At 47.6% G+C, this 25,653-nt stretch overlaps 1 protein-coding gene across 1 annotated transcript in view; it reads right to left on the bottom strand.

The window, feature by feature from the left end:
* Positions 1-11,961: 11,961 nt before the first annotated feature.
* Positions 11,962-25,653, bottom strand: part of LOC144153615 (uncharacterized) — a 32,767-nt gene continuing 19,075 nt past the window's right edge. The window contains exons 2-5 of the mRNA XM_077685265.1: positions 25,021-25,131; positions 24,568-24,594; positions 21,954-22,010; positions 11,962-12,576 (exon numbers count right to left, since the gene is read on the bottom strand). Of these exons, the coding sequence (XP_077541391.1) occupies positions 12,256-12,576; positions 21,954-22,010; positions 24,568-24,594; positions 25,021-25,131 (516 nt within the window). The 3' untranslated portion in view covers positions 11,962-12,255. The remainder of the gene's footprint in view (positions 12,577-21,953; positions 22,011-24,567; positions 24,595-25,020; positions 25,132-25,653) is intronic.

Here is a 25,653-nt window from a genome sequence, read left to right as displayed (position 1 = left end):
GAACCGTGGGAATAATTTATTATGATCGGTATCAGCGGTTATGCAACTAATTATGATCGTCGTAAACTTGAGACAAAAGAGATTTTCTGATCATCTGCTACGTTATTGGCTCCTTCCTACCGTGAATCTCAATCGTCCGTTTCGATCGCATACCGCAGGTGGCGCCGTCATTCTAAGATCAGCCTGCACTGACTCGCACGTCACAATTGGCTGCCATTTTTGCATTGGCGAAAATAGTTCTTTATTTGTTTATTTATTTGATCATTTATTTATCGTTATTTATTTATTTATTTATTTATTTATTTATTTATTTATTTATTTATTTATTTATTTATTTATTTATTTATTTATTTATTTATAACAGTTACGTGCCAGCATTGCCGGCGGTGTCTAACAAAATAGACAAAAAAAATACGACCTTCGTGTGAAGTTTGATCGCGAACCAAGCAGCTGCTCGCCCAGGAAAGAAAATTAAGGAATTCCAATTATAGTTGTAACACCCTATATATACACAGGGTAAATGGTTCTTGGTGGCTTATACGGTGTTCGTCGAGTTGAGCACAGTGAGACGAACACAGCTATGCTGTGATATCACGTTAGCACCATTGTGCCAGCTGGCTTTCAATTTTAGGGGTAGTATGTAAGGTTTAGAAGTACGCAATGTACCATAGCAAAAGAAAGCACCTATTTGTTATGTTGCAGTGCAATGGTTGATGCACTAAGTCGATTTTCGTTGTGCTTCATGCTTCGCATAATGTAAATCGTCTAACATTTGTCCCACGCAACTTGTGAGCACTAACCTGGCACTCACGACTTTGTTATTTTCCTCCGGCATACACACCTCCGATCTCTCAGGCTCTGCTTTCACTCAACTAGATGGCCAGAGCCCTTCCCAGGACTGCCTCTCAATTTCAACTTGTAGTAAAGTATGTTTCACTCTTTTCTGACACCAACAGGAGGAATTGGCGCTCGGTGCGCACAGGATGGAGCGGGATTGTGACAATTGATGGATTGATTGTATAGGCTTTAAAGCGCCGACGCAACGCAGGCGATGAGGCGTGCCGTAGTGGAGGGCTCCGGATTAATTGTGACCGCCTGGGGATCTTGAACGTGCGCCGAAATCTCGTTCACACGGGCGTTTTTGTTTTCCGCCTCCATCAGAAAAGCGGCTGCCGCGGCCGGTAATCGAACCCGCGTTCTCGTGCTCAGCAGCACGACGCCTTAGGCACAAGCCGCCGTGGCGGGTCTATTGTGACAACACGGAAGCGTAATCCGGCGTGCATGGCTCGATTAACGGTGATCTTGAGTTCGTTGCCCCTGAAGCCTTGAAGTTACTGTAGATTTCGGCGCACGTTAGAGATACATAGGTGGGTAAAATAAATTCAAAGGTCTCCACTACGGTGCGCTTCATTGCCTGTGTAGCGCAAAAGCGTTACACCTCATAAAAAATAGAAGTTTCTGCACTTTATTCTCCAGGCACCATATTTTCTTTAACAACCTTTCCTGCAAGGTTACTGCTCTCAATCCCCAGTGAAATCACGCTTGCTCTTTGTAATACGCCAAAGTTGTTAAACTCTCGTTTGTACTCACTTGACCTTGACCTGCCGCATCCCTTACACATTAACATGCTATTCTTGGATGCCACTCCATTTTACCCTCTGTGGATAGCAGTCACTTTCACCAACGCTTACTCATTGACTATAGGCACGTGTTACAGCCCCGCTTTGAACGTGCACGCCACGGATGAAACAGCACATTACCTCTATAGTCACTGTGCTCTATCTTCAAAGCCGAGGTAGCACCTGTCAACCGCCCACCGGAAGCTCGAAAACTTTGCGGATTGTTTTGTGTCAGGCGTTTCCCATTGTCTTCCCAAAAGGCTACGAAAGCTTTGCTTCGGTTTTTAAAAGCCACAGGCATCGAGTACCGTCTTTCACTCGTCGATTTGGCCAGTTGACCTGTTTTGTTTTGCGGCTTATTATTGTCCATGGTTTTTTATTGTAGTTACCTATAGAGAGAGAGAGAGAGAAACAACTTTCGCTGAGCCCATTTCAGGTGACGCTCGCAGGCGTCAGACGGGGTGGAACCCTAGTCACGAGTCCAATATGAGTCCAATAGCTCCTGGCCCCTGGATGCGAGCTCTTGCTGCGTCGACAGGTCGGGGCTGGACATCAAGATCTCCCATCGCTCGGGTAGGGGGGGAAGGGGAAGGGGGAGGGAAGGTAGAGGATTCTTGAGCTCAGTACTCTCCGCCAGTATGTGCGGCAGGGTGCCTTCCGTCTTTTTGCAGAACGGGCAGATGGGGTCGTGTTCTGCCGGGAACATCTTGTTCAATAAAGCTGAGTGCGCCAGTGACCCCGCTTGTGCGCGGCGCACTATTGTTTGTTGCTTGCGGTCGAGTTGCTGGTGCGGCACGGGAAGCCTGCACCTGGCGCTCCTGTACAGCGTGGTAATCTCACGGTAGCTCGTGACTGGGTGCGGTAGCTCCGACTCGTCCTCGGCCCGGTCTGCTAGTTCGCGGGCGTAGTGGTCGGCGAGGGCGTTGCCTTCCACTGTCGAGTGTGCCGGAACCCACACGAGCTCTACGTCTCGTCCCGGTGGGCTGCGCTTTGCGAGAATTGCCATGGCCGCGTGGGAGACGATCCCCTTGCGGTAGTTGCCGTAAGCCGTCTTGGAATCAGTGACGATCGTATGCACGTCTCCGTGCGTGAGGGCGAGAGCGATGGCCATCTCTTCTGCTTGGCTGGCATCTGTCGTCCGTAGCGACGCGCTGGTCACCAGCTTGTCGATGGTCGTGACGGCGGCCACTGCTTTGCTGGTGTGCTGGGGAAGTGAGGCGTCCACGTAGAGGACCCGGGGGTCTGCTTCCAGCTGTCGGGCGAGTGCCTGTGCCCGCGCGGCACGCCTCTCATCGTTACTGCCGGCCTGCATATTGCGCGGCAGGGGCTTGGTCTTGAGCGCTTCCCTCCACGGCGGAGGTAGAGGGTGCTTGGGTATCTGTGGTTCGATGGGCCAACCAATCTTCCGAAGGACTGCTCGGCCGTGCTCAGTCTGGCTCAGTCGCACTGTCTGGTTGGAACGATGAGCCTCTATGAGCTCGTCTACCGTATTATGTGCCCCCATGTCCAGCAGCTTCTGCGTAGACGAGTACTGGGGCAGGCCCATAGCCGTCTTGATGACTTTCCTTATGATCGTGTCTAGCGTGTTCCTGTTCGCCTTCGTTAGTTGGAGGTACGGGGCCGAGTAGGTGATGCGAGACACGATGAACGCTCTGACCAGGCGGAAGGCATCGTCTTCTTTAAGTCCTCTGTTCCGGTTCGCAACGCGTCGGATTATTCCGGTGACCTGTTCGGAGGCCGTCTTGATCTTAGCAATGGCCGCTGTCGCCTTGCCGTCTCGTTGTAGCAAGAGACCGAGGATGCGCAGCTGCTGCGTGGGCTTGACGTCTACGCCGTCGATGGTAACGACCACATTCGGCTCGGCATCTTTCTTGCGTCTTCTGGGCTGCACGATGAGGAGCTCCGACTTCTGGGGTGCGCAGCACAACCCGCAGGTCTTGGCGTATTCGTGGACCGTCGTTGCCGCCCTCTGCAGGACCTCCTCCGTCCAGGCTTCGGATCCCGCGCGACTCGTCCACACCGTAATGTCGTCGGCGTAGAACGCGTGGTCCACGCCGTCGATCTGTTTGAGTAGACTTGGCAGCGGGAGGAGGGCCAGGTTGAATAGCAGGGGCGACAGGACGGAACCTTGTGGGGTGCCGCAGTCTCCCAGTTCTATCGGGTCCGACTTCTCTCCTGCAATCTGTGTGACCTACTCTTTCTTGACTTGCTCCTCCAGCTCCACTCCCCATTTTTATATACGCTTTCTTCCTTTAAAAGTTTTTCCTCCTTCTTCTTCCTCGTTTCCACTTTCCTTGAGTAGGGTAGCCAACCGGAGTATTCTTGTGTTAACCTGCCTGCATTCATGTATTTTATGCTTCCTTCCTTCGATGATACAGAGGCCGGATGCCGGATTTCTGGCGTAATGGTCCATTTACCCTTTCGCTAAAGCGCGCGCGCGGAGAGGTGAACTTTTCAACCTGAACATGGGCCACAGGAAGACGAATGTGCATAATAAGGCGGCTCGTAAGCACGTCCGATGCTGTGGTGTAACAAGAAAAATCTCAGTGGCTAAGGCGTTGCGCTGCTGGGCATGAGGTCGTGGGTTCGATTCCCGGCCGCGGCGGCCGCTTTTCTGATGGAGGCGAAAAGCAAAAACGCCCGTGTGTACGAGATTTCGGCGCACGATAAAGATCCCCAGGTGGTCAAAATTAATCCGGAGCCCTCCACTACGGCGCGCCTCATCGCCTTCGTTGCGTCGGCGCGTTAAACCCTACAATCAATCAATCAAGTAACAAGAAAAATGTTAGGGCACTCCATCATAGAATAAAAAGATCATTCGAGAACATTTTTTTTACTTGACGGGTCTGTGTTTGAACGTGTAGACTTTCTCGTGCGAATCTTTATGTGGTCACTTGCCCTATACACAATTAAGATATACCTCGTCAGGGAGCTCAGGAAACTAAAATAAAGGCGCTTAATTTGAGTAAACAATGTCAATGTCTGCACAGACTATTTGAATGCCTAATTTGTCGAGACACAGCGTCATCACGGTGTAAACGTCACGGCTTTAACGTTATGGCGTAAACACCACTACCACTCAAAGAATTGGCCGATTAGGACGATGGCTGACCAGGAAATGTTGGCCATGTGAGGACCAGTGTGCGCGTAAAGCATACCCGCTTAGAAGGATTCACCAGTAAAGTTGAGAGGCAATGCCAAAACAAGCTGCTCTTGTTGTGGCAGCCAATCGGGGTGCACCTCCGAGTTTGATGTTACACAAGATAAGCCTCACCTATCCCGTATCGCGCACGCATGGTCGGGGAATGAAGGTGTGGGGGAGGGGAGAATTCCCGGGGAAGACCCATTTCATGCGTGAATCACGGTCAGTGCGCTTGGAGCTGGTGGAGGGTACGGCGGGGGATCGATAGCTTGAGCGTTTTTTTGTTGCTTCTCATATTTTTTGGTGAACTGGGCACTGCTCACTGTTCTAAAAATTTAAAAACTACACCAAACGCAATACCTCTTTAGAATAGCAACAGGCAGGTCTGTTTTTACCAATGCTGTGAACGAATAAAGCTTTGCCTTACGTGAATTCGTACGTAGGCGTGGAAGATATGTTTTCTTTATTTACATATGCGCGATCGCGGGCAATAGAGAGTGCCGATGAGATTTTTAAATCAAAACTTCGTTTCTTTCTAGAAATGCTTCACATGCCGAACCATTCAATGGCAGCATCCCCATCGTGAAGAAATCATCTCGTTTATTCGGCCATATCGAGACGTGCGATTTTTCGGTCATGATTGCAGAATTATGAACCCACACGCATAGACAACAGGCCGTAGTACACGGTGGGTATGCAAAATTGAACGTGTGCTTGGGTGCTGCAAAATATTATTTCGGTCACAACCCGGGCTGTGGACCTCTGCCCAGCGGCTGAGTTGCAATGGAAGACGGAATGAAAAAGGCGGCGCTGGATTGTTTTTGCTGTTGCGAGAGGTAAACGAAGGGGACAAGTGCTCGCAGCGTTGTGCTTCCCTACCACAGACGAAGCGGTACCGCGTTGTGATCGGTCTCTCATGGCGGCCGGTGAATGCGTCGTTTCGCAATGTAGATTGGTTCGTATCATTGGTTGTGCTGGCTACGTGCCCGAAGATAGACTCGCGAACACCGTGCGTAATACCAGTAGTATAAAACGTTATTTTAGCCGCTAAAGAGAATTTGGTTACGTGGCTAGTACGCCATGAGGTGAGCAGGCAGCGCTCGATCTGGAGGCCAGCAGTTCCTGGACTTCCCGATGGCGGCTGGTCATTGGGTTCTCCTGGCGCTCAGTGTGGCAAATGGCCGATGGGAGAATACGAAGGTTGGGATCGTGCTCGCACTATGATATATTATGAGGTAGAGTAACTGGCTGTCAAAAGAACTGGCATTTGTCAGGGCGCTGAGTAGGAAACCCACGATACAGGTGGACAGGGTGAGCCAAGGTAAGCTACCTAAAGGTCGCTCTGGTGTGGAGGGCTAGCAGTGAAAATGAACGACGGCACTGATACTGGGCTGGCCTAACGTGAGTGGTGGAACTTGGTGTTTTGAAACCTATAAATCGATTTATAAATTGATAACTTCACCAGAATCAATATTCTCCTGCTGTTTCTGTCCTTGCTGTCTGTCTACTCGGATATCGAAAAAACAATAATAATGCGGTGACCTATTAGCGTGCTGTATTTCTGTACGGGTACCTGCACGAGCAAGTGGTTCTGCTTGCAAGGCGAGTTGCCTTCAGCGAGACAGTGGGTTTGTGTCTATTCAGTTCTGAGACGCACGACGCTGGAGCGTGAGCTTTGTTCACAATGTTTAAAAGCTAACTGGTTGTGGGACAGGCTTTTCGTTTCATACTCAGTAGAGCAATGTTTATGATTTTCAATTTTAGGCGGTTACTTTTGGAAATAGCTGAAGCTAAAATTCCCAGCGACCAGACAGGTATTCCGGCCTGCATCTTCCTGCACCTGTTTTTTAAAGATTGCTTGGAGATTTGTTTAATGAACGTGGGCAGTCAAAAGTCCGGGGAGCCCATCAGTGAATCTTAACAAAATTGGAAGTTGGGCGACTTGGTGATACCTTTTGGTAAAAAGCACGAAAAACGACTACACGTAGACCACACGTATACGACTACACGAAGCGCCCCGTGCTGTGTTCTTTTCTACGTGTAGTCGTTTTTCGCGCTTTCTCCCAAAATGAGTGAATCTTATTTGGCACAAACTCAAGCTCTAACAGCCAGCCATTCTCTTTGCGGAAGCCTCGTGACATGTTCGTTTAGAAGTGGTACAACAAGACAAGACAGAAGCGCAAAAAGGAAGTTAGGAGCACTTATAAAGAATGCGGGAAAAGCAACAAATTACAGGGTGCTTGATTCTCGCGGCAGCTGGTGGGCTTACCCCACTGGAGTACGGGCCCCGCGATGCCGTAGGCTCAAGTGTAAAAGGGGCCTCAGCAGTTGTTACAACTGGACGGCAAAAGATGCACTTGAAGGATATTTAAATATGGCGCGCTGACCCAATAATTACCCAACGTGGTGTTCTTTTTGGCTTGTTTGGGCATGCTGTTCTGCAAATCTTCTCGTCTTAACCAACGCTCTAAAACGTTGTTCTTAACAAACCAGCCAGACAGAGTAATTTTCAAGCTCCTCTAAAAAAAAAATCGTAGGCTGTTTAACGTTGTTTTTAAGATCCATATGTCCCAGCTGTATGAAAACTTGCGGATTCCATTCCAACTCAGACAAGCCATCAGGGTAGCCCCCATCCCAAGAAACATGCACCCACTCCACAACAAAGCTCGACGCGTAGCAAAAGTACGAGCCATGAATAATAAATACGGCGACAATCCAACAACAAGGTATACGGACGCGTCTCCGTACATAAACAAGCCAGCCCACGTCCTGTGTGTCGCCAATGCAGCAGGGCAAGTAACAATCGCCCTCTCCGTTCGCACAACATCAACGGAAGCTGCTGAAGAAGCCGCTATTGGCCTGGCCATCACGACGGGAAAAGATGCAATCACAATTTTGACGGATTCGCAGGCGGTGTGCCGCAGTTACCAACGAGGCCGCATCAGCAAAATGGCACTTCAAATTCTTAAGAATACTGCTCACATACGTGAAACGCGGCTCATCTGGATACCTGGACACGAATCTCTCGAAGGTAATGAGGCGGCTCACGCCGCTTCCCGCGCGCTTATACACCGGGCCATTACCATAGAGGGACAAACACCGCTTGCGGCCCCCAAAACAGAACCGCTTGTCAGGTATCCTGACATTCTCACTTACTACCGTCAAGGCCGAAGAACCTTCCCGACTCCGCATTCCCAGTTAACAAGAGCAGAACCCACCACCCTTCGAAGACTACAGACGAATACGTACCCCCACAGAACCCTAGTCTATGCGATTTTCCCACCCAATACCCGTCCACCTGCAATTTCTGTCCAACGCCCGGTACACTGTACTACTAGATTTGGGAGTGCCAGAAGATCCCAGGCCTTGCCCCAATAACCTCCCCCTTCTACAAGCAGTGGGTGAACCGCCTGACGAGCCCGGACTTTGGGATCCAGCGTGAACTAGTGAAGAGGGCCTGGACTGCCAGCCGAGCTCAGGGTATCCCGGAATAGGGAAGCCCCCCCACCGGGCGGGTGCCCTACATCTGCACCAGCTTGGCAAATAAAGATTTATTCATAATCATCATCATTGTGGATTACCACGGAAACTGCAAATTATTGTTGTTCCGTTCCTTCAGGATTTCCCAGCCGTCTCTTGCTTCACGGTGAGTGACCGCGCAGACTCCGAGTCGCCAGAAGATGCTTTCGAGAGTCTAGCTTAAGGTCGACGGAATACTTTCCAGCCACTTAGAACACGCGCACGCAGAGAACCCCTGGTTTCATTCCACCCAGCTCATACGCCCTCGCTGAGGGAACAGGAAAAATAATATGAAGAAGCAGCAGGGCAGGATACATTGTTTTCAACCATTTTGTTGTACCTTTTCTATCGTTGAATTTTCCTATTTTTGGCATTTACTCCCCACATGCCTACTCCCCTTTGTTCTGAAACTGACCAAGGGTAATCAGGCCCCGTCAAGCTAATTTCAACGTTCTTCATGATTACGTTGTGCAATGTTTAGTACGCAAAATAAACTGAAAACGATAAGTAAACACAGAGAAAGGCGGCGTTCGGACATGCGCGTGTGCTGTGGCCACCACCCATTCAAGTGAAAGATCCGAAACTCCTCTCCCAAACGGGCAGGGCTTGCTCGCTTATTAGCGTTTCAAGCATCGTGACTAGATAATCGTTAACAGCCTCTTACGGTGGGTAATGGCGTCGCTGCATTTCCGCCCCCCAAGCGCATGAAGTGAAACCAGAATTCAAAGAGCGGCCACCCTAAGCCAAAGGTTATACGGCAACGTTATAGAGTTTGAGCTCGCCGTTTGTGACGCTCCGCTCCGCCCCGATAGCAACCGTGGGTGTTAGCTACTGACGCTCCGGTTGTGCTGAGCGGCTTCCGGGAGCGAAGTGGGTCGTTTAGTATATTGTACATTTATTAAAGTCTGATCGGAAAAAAAGTGTAGAAACGTATATAGGAATCAATATCATTTGTAAAAATCAGGCTTTAGGTGTGACACCGCATTCCTGTTCACTAACAATTCCAAACAAAACGGCTTTCCGTCTCATTATCAAGACAATAATTAAGGTTTTTATTATATTCTCTCTGATTATACAGTATACTAGACCGATAAGGTATTCCCGAGCATTGAGCGTTTAATGAAAACACACGCATAAATTTTTATTCTCTCCGTGTTTCCTTGTATATTGTCACGTAGCCAAGGACGAAGCAGTTGTTTGGAAAAGAAACAAGTTTATTGGAGCGAACTTGTGCTCCCCTAACAACTGAAAAGAATACAGAGGCGGCGAAGCAGTGGTCAACAAAGTGACGTTACGTGCGTCGGCGAGCGTCGCAGAATCGAATGCCCTGGCGTCTGCTCTGCAGGCTTTTTATCTTTCGGCGCGCGTGGTTCTGGAACCATCGATTCGCATCGAGAACATAGTAGATCCAAGAAGATTATTCCGGGCTGTTCACGTTAGATCGGAATGCTCTCCCTATCACAACAGATAACACATGCGGCACAGAAAGAAGGAATGGAACACGCGCTTCCCTTGGCACGGAGATAACACAGACCGGCGCAGCCGGGCGGTAAAAGCAAAACACAAATAAACAAACCCAATGTATGGTTCGCGGCATTACCCCCCCTCTAAGAGTGCATCGACCCGATGCTAACATAAGCGACAGTCCGAAAATAAAAATAAAAGTTCGTCATCGTCCGTAGAAAGGTTTTAAGCGAACCACGTGGACGACTTCGGGCCGCGTACGTCGTCGTGATGTGCCGGAGTCACCATCGGAGATCACTTCGTAGGTAAGTTGGCCAACACGTCGTAGAATCTTGTAGGGTCCGAAATACCGTCGCAGGAGCTTCTCACTGAGTCCGCGTCGTCGGATGGGAGTCCAAACCCACACACGGTCCCCTGGGCGGTACTCGGCGTCTCGGCGTCGGAGGTTGTAGCGGCCGGCATCCACCAGCTGCTGGTCCCTTATACGAACTCGAGCGAGCTGGCGGGCCTCCTCCGCACGTTGAAGGTATCCTTGGACGTCGGCGTTGAGGTCGTCGTCTTCTAGATGCGGAAGCATGGCGTCGAGCATCGTAGTCGGTCGTCTTCCGTAGACAAGCTCGAACGGTGTCATCTGCGTAGTTTCCTGCGTCGCTGTATTGTACGCAAACGTGACATACGGGAGGACTTCGTCCCAAGTCTTATGTTCAACGTCGACGTACATGGACAGCATATCCGCAATCGTCTTGTTCAGACGTTCCGTTAGTCCGTTCGTTTGGGGGTGGTACGCCGTCGTTCTTCGGTGATCCGTGTTGCTGTAGCGTAAGATTCCTTGCATCAGCTCCGCGGTAAAGGCCGTTCCGCGGTCCGTGATTAAGACTTCAGGGGCTCCATGTCGCAGCACAACTTGGTTTATAAAGAACTTGGCGACTTCTTGTGCAGTCCCCCGCGGAAGAGCGGCGGTCTCTGCGTAGCGCGTCATGTAGTCTGTCGCTACGACAATCCACTTGTTCTGCGATCGTGACGTCGGGAACGGGCCTAGGAGGTCCATTCCAATCTGTTGAAAGGGCCTCGACGGGACGGTGATCGGTTGTAGAAGTCCGGCGGGTCTTGTCGGCGGCGTTTTTCGTCGCTGGCAGTCCCGGCAACTCCGAACGTAGTGGGTGACGTCGGATGTAAGGCGGGGCCAGAAGTACTTCGCCTTAATTTTTGCAATAGTGCGAGCTGTGCCGAGATGTCCGGAAGACGGGTCGTCGTGGGACGCTTCCAAAATTTCGTCACGAAGGTCTGCGGGGATGACAAGTAGATAATTCGTTCTTGTTCCGGGGCTGAAATTCTTCTTCACGAGGACGGAGTTTTTAAGGCTGAATGCTGGTAAGTTACGCTTGAACGCTCTAGGCACGGCGACGTTTCGTCCTTCGAGGTCGAGGGGAGGGGAGGTCGAGGGGAGCACAAGTTCGCTCCAATAAACTTGTTTCTTTTCCAAACAACTGCTTCGTCCTTGGCTACGTGACATCTGGTGGAGGTGCGGGGTACGCACCCTTCATACCCAGCACCTCCACCAGATGTCACGTAGCCAAGGACGAAGCAGTTGTTTGGAAAAGAAACAAGTTTATTGGAGCGAACTTGTGCTCCCCTAACAACTGAAAAGAATACAGAGGCGGCGAAGCAGTGGTCAACAAAGTGACGTTACGTGCGTCGGCGAGCGTCGCAGAATCGAATGCCCTGGCGTCTGCTCTGCAGGCTTTTTATCTTTCGGCGCGCGTGGTTCTGGAACCATCGATTCGCATCGAGAACATAGTAGATCCAAGAAGATTATTCCGGGCTGTTCACGTTAGATCGGAATGCTCTCCCTATCACAACAGATAACACATGCGGCACAGAAAGAAGGAATGGAACACGCGCTTCCCTTGGCACGGAGATAACACAGACCGGCGCAGCCGGGCGGTAAAAGCAAAACACAAATAAACAAACCCAATGTATGGTTCGCGGCAATATTGTCTTTTCACATCAGTAGGCAAGACAAAAACCTCGTCGAATAGTTTGACATGACGGCGATCCCAATTTTATTTACAGCTAAGAGGATATAAAGGTAACGCTGACAATGCTCTACATTTACACCCTTTACAAAAAGTAATTGTACGGACACGTAATAGTTTAGGCTACATATGTCAGGTGCATCTAGTGGTGTCTATGCCACATTTATTTTCCGTGTCGTCGACTTCGCTTGAGGTGGAAAATAGTGCAACGACAGTGATCAGAGTCGCTGCGTGTACGACGCCGATCCCCGTGTCCCCTCCAAACAGTAGGACTACAAACTAAGCGCTGCGCCAGAGCTGTTGCATTTCCAGTTTATTGAATCTGCACCACTCAGCGTAGGCCGGAATAAGAAATATCGAGAGCGAAACGTACTTCTTGAAGCTAAGCGAAATGTCAGTGTATGAGCTTGCGTCTTGGTGGTGTTTTTCTGCTGGTTTCGGGTCGGGGCTTGACCAACAAAAACCGCTGCGGACACTAGTCGGTCGTGGAAGGAGGTTGTTGCTGGAACCGCGCCGCTGGCAATGGGGCATCACCGCCATGTTGGTATGGCATGCCATACATCCCTGGTTGAACCATGCCGGGACGCGCAAACCCACCGCCAGCTGCTTGATACGGCACGCCGTACATCCCTCCTTCGGACATTCCCGGCTGCGTAGCACCGCTGTAGCCGTACATCGGAGCTGTTGGCCCGGGGAAGGGTGCACTTCCGGGAGGCAGAGGGGGAAGCTCGTCTGCCTCCTGCACCCGCTGTTCCCACAATTGGTAGAACTTGCCGATGTAGTAGAGGATTTGCACCTGCAGAAAGAGTTATTTCTGATATCCCCAGGCACTTGCCGGACCACTCATTCAGTCACAAAGACAAGTAAAAAAAGGATAATACGGCGAAATGGAACCTACCTCTCCAATACTTGGGGACCTACATTCGTTGCACTTATAAAACCTCACTGCATGATACCATTGAAATAAATGCAAAGTAGGATTTTTTAGGAGCTCCGACCAGGACAATGTTCGTACGGTTAACGTTATGGACATAACAATTGCTAAGAGAATAACTGATGTGAACTTCTACTCCTAACGTGCTAAGGAAGTCATTGAATTACACAAACAGGTTGGCAGAAAATTCGTTACTAAAGTTTGTTTACAGTTTTTTATCGCGTGTATAGAATAACAACTTAAACGTCTTCACTTAAACTGATGAAATATTCAGAGGACATGCGTTTGTAGGTAGATATCACCAATGTTCGTATAGAAATTTATTACCTTGGAAGTTGAGGGGATAAAATGACCAAAAAAAGTAATGAAAAATAGAAAGAAGACAGCTATCTAACGTCTGCTTTGTGTTTACCCATCTTGTTGTGCGGATTGTATTGTATTGTGTCGAAATAACAACCAGACTTGTAGGTCGTGTTGATGCACCTTAATAGTGCTCTGATACTCTTGGCTCCGTGTTAAGCGTTAAAACGAAGGTGGTGGTGTCAGTTTTCTAACGCGTTCCTATAACCCCCCTCACCGCGGTGTCCATTTATAAGCGGTCTCGCGTATTGTGAAGCGCACACAGACCAAAACCACTGCTATGCAGCAGATGTCGGAGGGCTCTAAAAGTTTTTTTGGTATTGAACTATGTTGCGATATTGCATTTCCAAGCAACCGAGTGCACAGCACAAAACATGATTGACCGGCATGTAACGAAAATATTTTACACAAAGAAATATTTTGTGTGTAAGGTTCGAATTATTATTGTTCCCCTCTTTTCTTTTTCCTTAACGTTTTTCTTCGCCGCTTCTGCAATTCACATGAAAAAAGTGAATGTTTGTTAAATTTAATTCCATTGCCTGCCTTTGCATATCTCGCGGCCCCTCAGTTGGCGCAGCGCGCGGGGTTTCCTGTGACCACACGCCTTCCGTAGGAGCCGAGGATATTTACTCGAAAACTGTGGGTGATAGCTGTGCCTGATCATTTTAAGGTAAACGTTACCATGGCTATGTCGTCATTAAGGCGCACCAGCTTCGGGCAGTTTGTTTCTGAATACATTCAAGAAAGCAGAACTTTCAGCTGTTCCTATAACCAAAAGCCTCCAGTTGGATTCCACGCATGAACCAGTTAATTGTAAATTAACTGGTCATGAGCTATCAAACGCCTTAAATGACTACTTTATCAATGTTGCTTCTCTAAATTCTTTCACGCAAACTCCGGTAAATAGCTCTCTGGGCCTCACCACTCCCATAATCAATACTATAGTACTGGCGCCCACAACTTCTCAAGAAGTAGCTACATTGATATTTTATTTAAAATGGCAACGTAGCGGCGGGATATGAAGATATAAACGTGATTCTGTGAAAATATGTCAGCGCCATTATAAGTGATTTCTCGTCACCCATTGCAAATCTGATGCTGTCAACTGGAGTGTTTTCAGAGAATCTCAAAGTCGCACGAGTCGCTCCAGTGCATAACGGAGGCGACATAAATGAACTGTCGAATTTCCGATCAATTTCCGTTCAGAGGGTGCGCCAAATTTCGAAGGTGTAATCAATTCTAAGACAGCCAAATTTCTTCACAAATACAATATATATGTTGATTTAAACTACGGGTACACATAAAATCAGTCCACAGACCGAGAACTGTTAGTTGTTAAAGACAAATAATTAGGTTTTATTGAAGACAAAACATATACCCTTGGCCTATTTTTAGATTTGCGCGAGGCATTTGATTGCGTACATCGTGAGACCCTTCTCAAGAAGCTTTGTAACTATATTGGTTTCCACGTATAATACGTTGGACCTATTGGGGAGTTAGAATATGAGTAATAGTTCCCGATATGTTGGAACAAATAAATTATCCGATGCACAAATATTTAGGCCTGGTGTCCCGCAGGTACACCAGGCTTAACTACCTGTGTATCGGAGCATTATTATTCAAGGACCGTTATTATTCATTACATATATGAATGACCTAACCCGGCATACATAACTCTCCCGATCTGGTAATGTACGCTGATGGCACCAATCTTTTCTTCACTTATTTAATCAACATTCGCGATTGGTTACACGTAAACGAGATTAGTTTTAATGTAAATGAAACGACACATTATTTTCAAGTCCATGAACACCGTGAAAACTAATTGTATACATATTGTCACGGGGAAAATGAAATAGGAGAGTTTAATGGCGTATATACACTGGGAGAAAACACACTAGGCCGCGATGCAGGAGCACTGGCTAACAGGCAGAACGCGTCCCGATCCTCCTCCCTGTCTCCCTTTCAGTCCTTTTCCTACAGGCGCTATCACGCACACCCAGATGGTGGGATTCCACTGCGGCATTGCCCCCTCCCCTGAAAGGCATCGTTCCGATGCTCTTTACCAACAGGTCCTCTAGAAATAAAAAGAAGAGAAATGACAGTTTTACGCAACACCACAGTTGTCCGAGGTTGAGTTCAACGAGCGTGATAAGGCTTCATCCGTGCAACATGGACAACCTCAGCTCGCATAATGGCCCGTGGGGAACTCACTGTTCCTTTAGGAATAGCCTCATAATTCACGTCACTCATCCACCGCAAGAATGTGTATGGTCTGAAGTAGCGTCGCAGTAACTTCTCGGAGTGGCCTCGTCGACAAACCAGGGTCCACAACCACACTTGTTAACCTCGCCGGTAAGTGACTTCTCTGTGCCGGAGGTTGCACCGCCACGCATCATGGGTTTGCTGGTGTCGAATGCGCTGACGTGCTAGCTGGCGTGAGGCTTTGGGGGGCTGCACGATGCACGATTTCTTCAGCACCATAACTGACATTGGAACACCGTTCAGGAGAAGCATCGAGTCGAGCATTGTGATGACATCCCGACCGTATACTAAGCGGAAAGGAGAAAAAGGCGTAGTTTCTTGTGCCGCCGTATTGTTGGCGAACGTCAAATATGGAAGGATGTCACCCCACTTAAGGTGGTCTATGTCTACGTACATTGAAAGCATATCTGCTTTTGTCTTGTTCAACCGTTCTGTAAGTCCATTGAACTGGGGGTAATACGTGGTTGTTTTACGGTGGCTGGTGCAGCTAAGCTTGAGGACTTCGTCAAGAAGTTGCGCAGTGAATGCAGCTCCTCTGTCTGTTATGATTACCGTAGGGGCACCATGGCGAAGTACTGTGTTTTCAACAAAGAACTTCGAAACCTCTGTGGCAGTGCCACGAGAAATAGCTTTGGTCTCACAATAACGAGTCAAGTAATCAGTAGCAACAGTGATCCACTTGTTCCCAAACGAGCACAAAGGAGAATGACCAAAAAGGTTCTTGCGCACTTGTTGAAAGGTCACTTCTGGGGAGTCTATGGGCTGCAGAAATCCCGCTGTCTTTTTGGGTGGCGTCTTGCGTCTCTGACCGTCACGACAGGTTCTAGCATACCGTTTCACGCTCTCAGTCAGCTCCTGCCAGTAATACTTGAGGCATATGCACGCCAAGGTGCGGGAGAAACCGAGGTGACCGGAGGACGGCTCGTCGTGACAGGCTCCGAGGATTTCCTCACGGAGTGTTTTGCGAGTGACTAGTAGGCACGTTATTTCCGTTGTACCACATTCTTCTTGTACAGAACGTTGTTGAGCCGACAAAACGATGTACGGCTGCAGGGCGAAAATTGGAGGCAACCGAGAGGTTTGGCCTTCCAGGTAATCAATTAGGGGACTTACCTCTGAATCATCATCCTTCTGTTGTTGAGCCAGAGCTATTGGGTTTATGGCACCGAGGAAGCCGCCATCATTGTCTGCATCAGTTGAGTCCTGAGCAACACGGGCGCGTGACAAGCAGTCTTCGTCGCTGTGTTTGCTGCCCTTCTTGTACTTTATCGTGACGTCGAACTCCTGAAATCGGAGGCTCCAGCGTGCTAGACGACCTGAGGGATCTTTCAGGTTCGCCAGCCAACAGAGGGAGTGATGATCGGTTGCCACTTTAAAAGGTCGCCCGTATAAATATGGCCGGGATTTGCTGACCGCCCACACGATTGCCAAGCATTCTTTTTTTATTGGGGAGTAGTTGGCTTCGGCACGTGAAAGAGTTCGGCTGGAATATGCTATTACACTCTCGACGCCATCTTGACACTGTACAAGTATCGCTCCTACACCAATATCGCCTGCATCTGTGTGTATTTCCGTTTCTGCTTCTTCTCCAAAGTGGCCAAGGACAGGCGTGTTCTGCCACCAATTTTTGAGTTCGTCAAATGATCCGGACTCCTTCTGGCCCCAACTGAAGGGAACGTCGTTTCTCGTCAAACGGGTTAAAGCCTCCGCTATTTTAAAAGAATTCGGCAGAAAGCGTCGATATACTGAACAGAGGCCCAAAAAGCGGCGGACAGCTCCTTTTTCATTTGTAACTGCAAATGTGGCTACGGCAGCTGTTTCTCTGGATCGGGACGGATGCCTTCATTCACCTCTGACAACATGACCAAAAAATTTCAGTTCCTTGCAATACAAGTGGCACTTTTCTGGTTTGAGAGAAAGTTGCGTAGGACAAATGGATTGCAGAACTGAACGGAGCCGCACTTAGTACTCTTCGAAAGTTTGATAAAATACCACCACGTCGTCTAAATAGAAGAAGGCATGTCTGCATTTTAAGGGCGGATAAAACAGTGTCCATCATTCTCTGGAAAGTGGCAGCAGCGGTATACAATCTGAATGGGAGCACTTTAAATTCGTAGAGCCCGTCTGGAGTAATAAATGCGGTTTTCTCACGGCCTCGTTCGTCGACCTCGATTTGCCAATATTCAACTGCGTGAGTGACTCAACGAGACGAACGTAGCATGGCGGAGGTGATCTAAAGAGTCGTCGATACGCAGGAGAGGATATACATCTTTTTTTCTCACTCTGTTCACTTTTCTGTAATCCACACAGAAACAGAGAGTGCCGTCTGTCGCTTCTACGAGGACCACAGGTGATGCCCACGGACTCGTTGACGGTTGTATGACGTCGTCGGCGAGCATTTTTCATCTTCCGGCGAATAGCATCCTGTTCCTTTGCCGAAACTCGATAATGGCGCTGGTGTATGGGTCGTTCGTTTTCGTCGGTTATGATATGATGTTTTGTAATGGTTGTCTGCCGAACCTTTGATGACGTAGCAAACCAATCGCTAAAAGTGACTATAATCTCCAGAAGCTGCCACTGTTGTTGTTCGGTCTGGCTGGGGTTCACGTCAACCTTTGTAGTTCTTGCGACATGAGTTGAGGTGGATAACTCCGCTATACTGTGTAGCTTGGGACCATCGCTGACTTCTTCGAAGTAGGCGTCGGGTGTATGGAATGGCACATGCTGGTGTCCTGCGTTGAAACTCGTCAAGAGAATTTCGGTTCGCCTGTTAATAAGGTCAACCAGGCCACGGGCGGAGCAAACTTGCCGAGCGAGGAGAAGCGAAACGTTTTTCTCCACGATGCCACAATTTTCCGGGGCTTGCTGGCATTCAACGGTGACAAACAAGCTGGCTTGAGGCGGCAGCGTCCCGTTGTCTCCGCAGATACGGAGTACCAGCTCCCGTAGCTTTATAATTGCGCCGTACTCACGAAGGAAGTCCAGGCCGAGTATATGCTGCTTTGAGCAGTCATGCCCCACAATAAAACAACCGGTAAAGGTCACACTGCGAATTTCGATCTTCGCGGTACACGCGCGAATGGGCACGACGAGGTGATCTCCCGCCGTATCGATTGCCGAGCCATTCCAGGGTGTTGTAACCGTCCGAAGCTTTGCTGCAAGGGAGCCATTTGTGATAGAATAATGGGCACCAGTATCGACTAAAGAGGTTACTGGGTCATTATTGACGAATACTGTAATGTCGGTGGAAAATATTTCGTTTTCATCAAAGTTCGTTATCTGGGTAGGGTGAGCTGGAGGAGTTCATCGCGTCGATGGAGGCTCTGGACCTATCCTCAGCGGCCTTGCCCCCGGAGGTCGCAGGCTTCAGTTTCCTCGACGTGGGTTCCGGAACCTGTTCCAAATCTGGTCAGAACTGGGGGAACTGCCAGGCGAGGTGTAGCGTCGGTGTGTGGGAGACCTGGATTAGTGCACTACTCGGGGTGTTGAGGGTAGCTCTTTAGCAGGCAGGTACTCCAGAATTTCCCGTGGTCGTTCCCCATAGTGCGGTGGTGGCGCATCCGGCAAAAACCCACGGAGACCCATTCAGCGATAAGAGCAGTGGCGGATTACATGACCGTATTCTCCACAATGGTAGCAGAGGGGACGGTTGTCCGTAGTCCACCACAAGGCCGTTTTACGCTCCAGGCGTCTTCATTAGTAGCGGGTCACATGGTTCAAGACGCGCTGAAATGGCTGTGGAGCAGCATGCCGAAACACAGGCGCTACAGAAGCAGGAGTGCAGACCACATCAGTATAAGCTGTTACTGGGCGTGTCACAAGAGCTGCGGTACGCAGCGCAGCCGTGTAAGTTGGAACCGGCCATTCAACTTCAGATGTCGGTAGTTCCACTGCTCGGCGAACTTCACGGATAACATCGGCAATGGTAGCGACGGTTAGCTGGTTGTCCCCTCCTTGTAGCAGCTGCAGTCCTTCTAGCAGAACGCTACGCACAAGTTCCCGGAGGGCTCTCATGACAAATAATGATCCGCAAGCCGCAATATTCACTTGAAATCTGTACTGTGTGGCGCGTTGCCGCAGCGAGCGCTCCATTGTGGACGCCTCTGGTACGACTTCCGCTACTGTCGTAGGAGGGCTTCGAGCAAGTCCAGCGAAAAGCTGTTACTTGACACCACGCATGAGGTGGCGCACCTTCATTGCTTCACTCATTTCGGGATCGCGCGCCAGAACAAGAACGACATAAAATTGACAGTTGGGCTAGTTGGTGTTGATGCATCGTAAGTAGCGCTTGAAACGGGACGACAGAAGAGCCATCGTGTGTGCGTTCTCTTCCCTCATCCCGTTTCAAACGCTACTTACGATGCAAGAACGACATGTCTTGTACAAACATGACCACGCTCTCTTTTACCTTCTGATCCCGGGACTGAAGAGCCCGCTCGGCCTTCTCTTTCTGCTGTCGCTGCCGTTGGTCGTCCGCAACCTACAGCGTAACTCTGGCTTGCTAGTCATCTAGCGCTCAATATTTAGGAACCATATTCGAGCAGTGTCTTCCAGCGAAAAGTAAACGTAGCGGAGCTTGCAATTGTACATGATTGAAATCGTCCAGCCAGCCGTCTATGTTCTCAAAGGGGTCTTTGTGAAACGGCCGTGGTGTGCGTGGTGCGTGAAAAACCAGCGGCGAGGTGGAACCGCTGCACTGGGTACTTTGGCTGGTGGTGCTGGTCGTGATGGCCCTTGTTCGAGTTGTAAGACAGCCGAACTCGGGTTCAAGGCCTCGCAGTCGGCGGATGGCCTTGTGGACGGGTGCTGTGTCCACTCCGATTGGTTTGAAGGCGAGGGTTTTATTTTGGTCCAAGCTCATGGGTTGGTACCCCGCACACTCCACCAGAAATGTCACGGGAAAAATGAAATAGGAGAGTTTAATGGCGCAGATACACCCGGAGAAAACACACTATGCCGGGATGCAGTAGCACTGGCAAACAGGAAGAACGCGTCTCGAACTTCCTCCTTGTGGTCCCTTCAGTCCTTTTCTTACAGGCGCTATGTCGCATGCCCAGATGGGAAGGGTAGGACGGGGGGGGGGGGGGGGTTCCTCCTGCGGCAATACTTATAACAACAGTATAATAATGAATAAGGTTTCTTCCCAAAAATTTCTTACTGTGTGGTTTAGTAGAAATATTTCGTAGTCTGTTCATATTTCCAAACATGCTTCTGAATTGTTGGCCTATTTTTTAGGGCTTCTCATCTACAGCCGGTTTGATTAAAAGAGTCTATGTATAATGCCCTGTTTTTTTTTTTTCAAGACTTTCTTACTGTAGTCGCGCTTGGGGTACGAGCACGTCTTCAAATTACCAAAAATTACTTGCCCTGCAAAAAGGGGCCTTGCGGGCTACTGAGGGATATTATGGCGCACCAGGAAATTTAAGTAGGCAACCACCATTTGTTAAACACTGCATATTAAAAGCTGACCAAGTGGGTTATCTTCAGCTGCTTCAATACATTCACTTCAATCCCTTTTACTGTGTTCCCGATAGCAACATAGGTTACAATCTTCGCGCGGTAAAACTAAGTTTCCGCGAACGTGGACGAATTATGGTGAAGAAAAACAGTTTTCAAGTGCCAAACGCCCTAAACAAATCCCCCTCTGCTGATCAGTTTCTTTTTATATTGAAACATGCTACACAAAAAGACCAAACAACACCTTATTGAAGGTGAACTTGTAATGCAAAAACGTAAGTTGTGTCTTCGAGATACCATATGCATATGTGTATGTATGTGTGTTCATGGATGTAAGTGTATATAACTATTTCTATCTTTTTCACACAAGTACTTGAGTGAAATGAGTTACTTTATTTCACCCGTATGCTCTTAATTGCACTTGTACATGTATCAATTTGTGCTTGCCACGAGGTCGCGGGTGTGATTCCCGGCAGCGGCGGCTGCTTTTCTGATGGAGGCGAAAGGAAAAAACTCCCGTGTGTTCGAGATTTCGGCGCACGTTAAAGATCACCAGGTGGTCCAAATTAATCCAGAGCCCTTTACTACGGGGCTCTTCATCGCCTGGGTTGCGTCGGCGCGTTAAACCCTACAATTAATCAATTTGTATTGGCCTATTATTGTGCTCTTATTTTTTATTCTTTTAGGTGCTACTGATTGCATATTATTTTTGTATTTTGATTGTCGCTTCATCTATGTATTAAGTGGTTTTTGGGTTCATATCTGCACTGCGTACTGGCTTCGGGCACCGAGGTCTCGTCAGGCTTAAACGCATATTGCCTCGGTTCAGTCTTTTCTACGAAAGGAAATTAACTTCACGTCACTTCACTTCACAAATATAGCGGTAATTCCTACAAGCGCTCACCTCTACTGTAAAAAAACTTATTATGACAAGTAACGAATAACTCAATATGAGTTGTACCCATTTCAATGTGGGCTCATCCCGGCGTCGTTAGTACTACACCACAAGTAATGGAACGAAGCGCCGAGGAATGAAGCCCTGTTCCAGCTAATCAAATTGCATCGATTACCTCCATGAATGGGCCAGTGTGGCGCATTTAGAGTAAACAGCATGCGAGTACACTATTCGAGTAATATTGCTGCAAACATGTTCTCACCTTTATTATAAACACCGACGTAAACCATGTGATGTTCGTAATGCGATGGGTAGGGGCCTATAATAGAGGGGCAGAAGGAGGGGCACAGTGCAGGGTGATTTTAGCAGTGCGCTTTTCCGCAGAAAGGCCGTCTAACCTTGCCCAAAAATCTACTTCAGCATTATGTTTACAATAGTGTCGTTCTCCCTTTTAAAGAACAATGACGTGCATGTATCCCTATTACATCGTGAAGATTCCCAAATGATTGATTAGGTTTTATAGAAAGTTTGCTATTCGAAACCCAAGAAATTATACTTTCCAGAATTGTTATAATGAAGGTTTGAGGTACTTTACACCTTCGTGATTCGTATACCCAAAAGAAACGATGCATGCTCTGCGACGCTTACATTTTGCCTGAAAGGTTCAGCCCTCTTTAGATAAAAAAATTAGACACGACAACTTAATCCAAAGATTGTTTCGGATTTCAACGATGCTCATCAAACAACATCGTCGGGTTCTACGCATGGGGTTTCTTCAACTGCACTCGATGTCACACAGTTGAGAAGCTCGTGAAGTCAAAAGACGAAGTATTTGGACATCTGGTCGGGAAGTCTGAAAATTGCAAGAATGCCTGCAGGTATTTTTATAGCCGCTAACCTTGCCTGTTGCCATGACAAGTTACAACCGACCGTTAAAGTTATGAAAATGAACTAAATTCACAGTGCAAAAAGTTGGGATAGGCGGCTTCGGTTTGCTGATCGCCGCGATAAAAGGAAAAAACCAAGCAGTTGTCCGCTGCTTCAACGTAAAACCGATGGAAGATTTTTAGCTATGAATTCAACGAAGTTAACGGTTTCACTTCCTCGCCTTGCAGCTTTTCCCCCTGTCCTCAAACCGTTAAAGAAATTTCATTTGTAAAGAAGGAAAGAACTCTACTAAAATTGTGTTATTTTTTACTCTTGCTGAAGATTCTTACGCATCTCCCTTTCACTCTGAGAATTTTACTGCCAGATTTGTCTTTTTGCAGCAAACCGTGCTTCTTTTTGTCATTTTAAGTTAACGTGGTACCAATATTGGACGAGTTCTAGTTTCGTTTAGCTCTATGTTTCCTTCTGTTCTTCGTAGTTTTTGTTTTCGTAGTTGCGGCTACTTTTTTGTTACATGTTTTATAAGGATTGTGTTTTCTAACCACAGCAACTGATTTGTGCGTCGTGTCCAAATATTTGGTTATTTTTGGTTGTTTACTTTCTCTACTACCCTAATTGTGTTCTGTATACATTGTAATTCTAGCGCGTAGATTTTATGCGTGAGTACGCCGCTCCCTTTTTTAAATTTTTCTTGACTTAAACTTCTATGGTGAGCCTTGTAGCCATTGCTTGTTCTGCTGTGTTTTGTTACTCGCAAATTTGTGCTGTATGATCCGCAAAGCTTCACTTTTGTAACCCCCTTACTCAATTACCTGCAAAGGGCTTGTAAAGTATTTTAAATAAACTGAATTATTGTAAAAACCATTCATTAAACGCCTATGTATTGTTCCTTTCGACACAGTTTCCGATCCAAGAAATTTAAATATGGTAGTGCGCGTAACTTTCTATTTGCACATCTGAAGCGCAGTAATTTTACTGCGCATTTGTAAGAACGAAGCGGAAAGTGCCATATGTGTTGCACCCATAATAGACGAGCACCAAAATCGCAGTTAGACATTTCTGGAGTTTGTCCAGTGCTCCCTGAAAAAAATTGTCTAGGAGCGTTTCCTTCGATTCTTTTCCTCCAGATAATCTGCTGCCACCGGTGTTTCTATTAGTGTATTATACGCAGTTTGGTGTGAGTTTTAAATTGCGCCCTTTATTTCGCCTCGGGACGGGACTATCCGACATCATACGTTCATTTAAAAATGAAATGTAGCGTTAATGTAACCACACGTTCCGATGTTCGAAGTGGAGCTGGAACGCGTTTTTTTTTTCGCAATAAAGGAACTTGTAACGGGAACTGGTTTCAACATTGGGGGGGAACGAGGAACGAGGTTTCGTTACTGTTTCAGAGGAACGTGTACAACACTGCTGTCAAGCCATCGACTATATGATGTTGCGCCATCGGTGCGCAAACGCTGACTCTGAATCGGTGAACACGCCCTACCAGTGGTTTTAAGGAAGATTGGGGGCTTGAGGCACGCACCTGTGCTTCAACCGGGCCAATAATGTTGCATTCAAGAGCCTGGTCGAAATGTGAACGAGCAACCAGTATACCATTACCAAAATGTCGTTTCGTTTGTTATACCAAAATGCAGTGAAAGTATAATAGGCGATATGAAGCGTACTCTGACCAGGACCAAATGAAAGCAAACATTGTTATGAATGTCACCGCAAGTGCCAACTCTAAATATACTGAAAATTATTCCCAACGCAAAAGCATCCTAAACCGCTCTGTTCGGTATTTCAGTATTTTTTATTTCAAACAGGACACTGTACTTTTGGCACATAGAGGCTGTAATGTCTTTTTTATGTTGCAAGTCGAACTTAGTAGGAACTACAAATCTTAGGTGAAAAGTGTCCCAGTGTTTCTGAAATTATTAATAGTTCTCCATCCCTCAGGCTATCACCGGTAATTAAAAATATGTCACGCTAAAAATACTTACGGTCCCGTACAAGTCCACCTTGTGAGCCTAAAAAATGAAAGATCAAACTCACACTAATGCTTGAACCTGCACATGAACATGTTATTCTAGCTCAAGAAGAGCACCGCAAATGGTTGTGCGCAGTTACTAAACTCCAAAACTTTGCTGCCTACAAAAACTTAAGGATGCCCACTAGCCTTAACTTATGCGTTGAATACCTTGAAGCACACAGCAGTAACAGTTACACCTTAGCACTGAAAAAGTCGCATATAAAAGGAACATGTCATTTCAAAACAAGCGAAAATACTGAAGAAATCTTCCAAGAGTTTTTTTTAATCTTCGTGATACAAATTGAGCCACTTCATTGCGTTTTATTGAAGTATTGCCCGTGTGCACTCTATCACTGTTCCTAACTCAGGCACAACTTCGCAAAGTGGTAATTTTTTAAAAGCAGAACAAATATGGGGCTCTTACCTCCGTGAACATGGCGTGGATGTAAACTAAAGTAGTGACATAGCAAAGGACCGTCGACAGAGAGTTCCAGGCCAAGAACACCAGCAGCTTCAACTTCGTGCCGCGCGATTTCTGAAAATTACATAAGACACACATACATCTCTGCTTATTGCGTGTTTGCTGAATATGCTATTAGAAACCAGCTAAAGCACTGATGTTGGTTTTCAAAATCAAATCCGCCTTGCATAATTCATTCTATTTATGCAACATAAAATACGACTCCTCAAAAACCACATGATTTGTCCTAACGCACCTATTTACCGGATCATTGAGGTTAAGATTTTCTGTGACGGCAAACTGTTCAGCCGCAAAAATGTCAGGTGCGAAAACAACTACTGCAAATGAAATTCACTTCAAAGATAGACATTTTCAGTTCACGAATGGTAGCAAGATGGCAAATGTTTCTTTCCTGCGTTCATCGAGTAGAATCCTTCTGTCACGTCCTCATAACGTCTCGATTCTACAAATTTTCGTTTGTTGGAGTATTATTAAACGTCAGCCACTTCAAGTCATTTGAATTCCTCAAATGAAGGGCGTTCGTTTCTAACAGTTTTTTCTAACAGTTCGTTTCTAATGGTTATTCCCCCCGTGCCA

This window comes from Haemaphysalis longicornis, unplaced genomic scaffold, assembly GCF_048455015.1.
Source record: "Haemaphysalis longicornis isolate Haplotype H1 unplaced genomic scaffold, Haemaphysalis longicornis Haplotype H1 scaffold_9, whole genome shotgun sequence".
In the NCBI taxonomy this organism is placed as follows: Eukaryota; Metazoa; Arthropoda; class Arachnida; order Ixodida; family Ixodidae; genus Haemaphysalis; species Haemaphysalis longicornis.
This window is presented reverse-complemented; position numbering and strand designations above follow the sequence as displayed.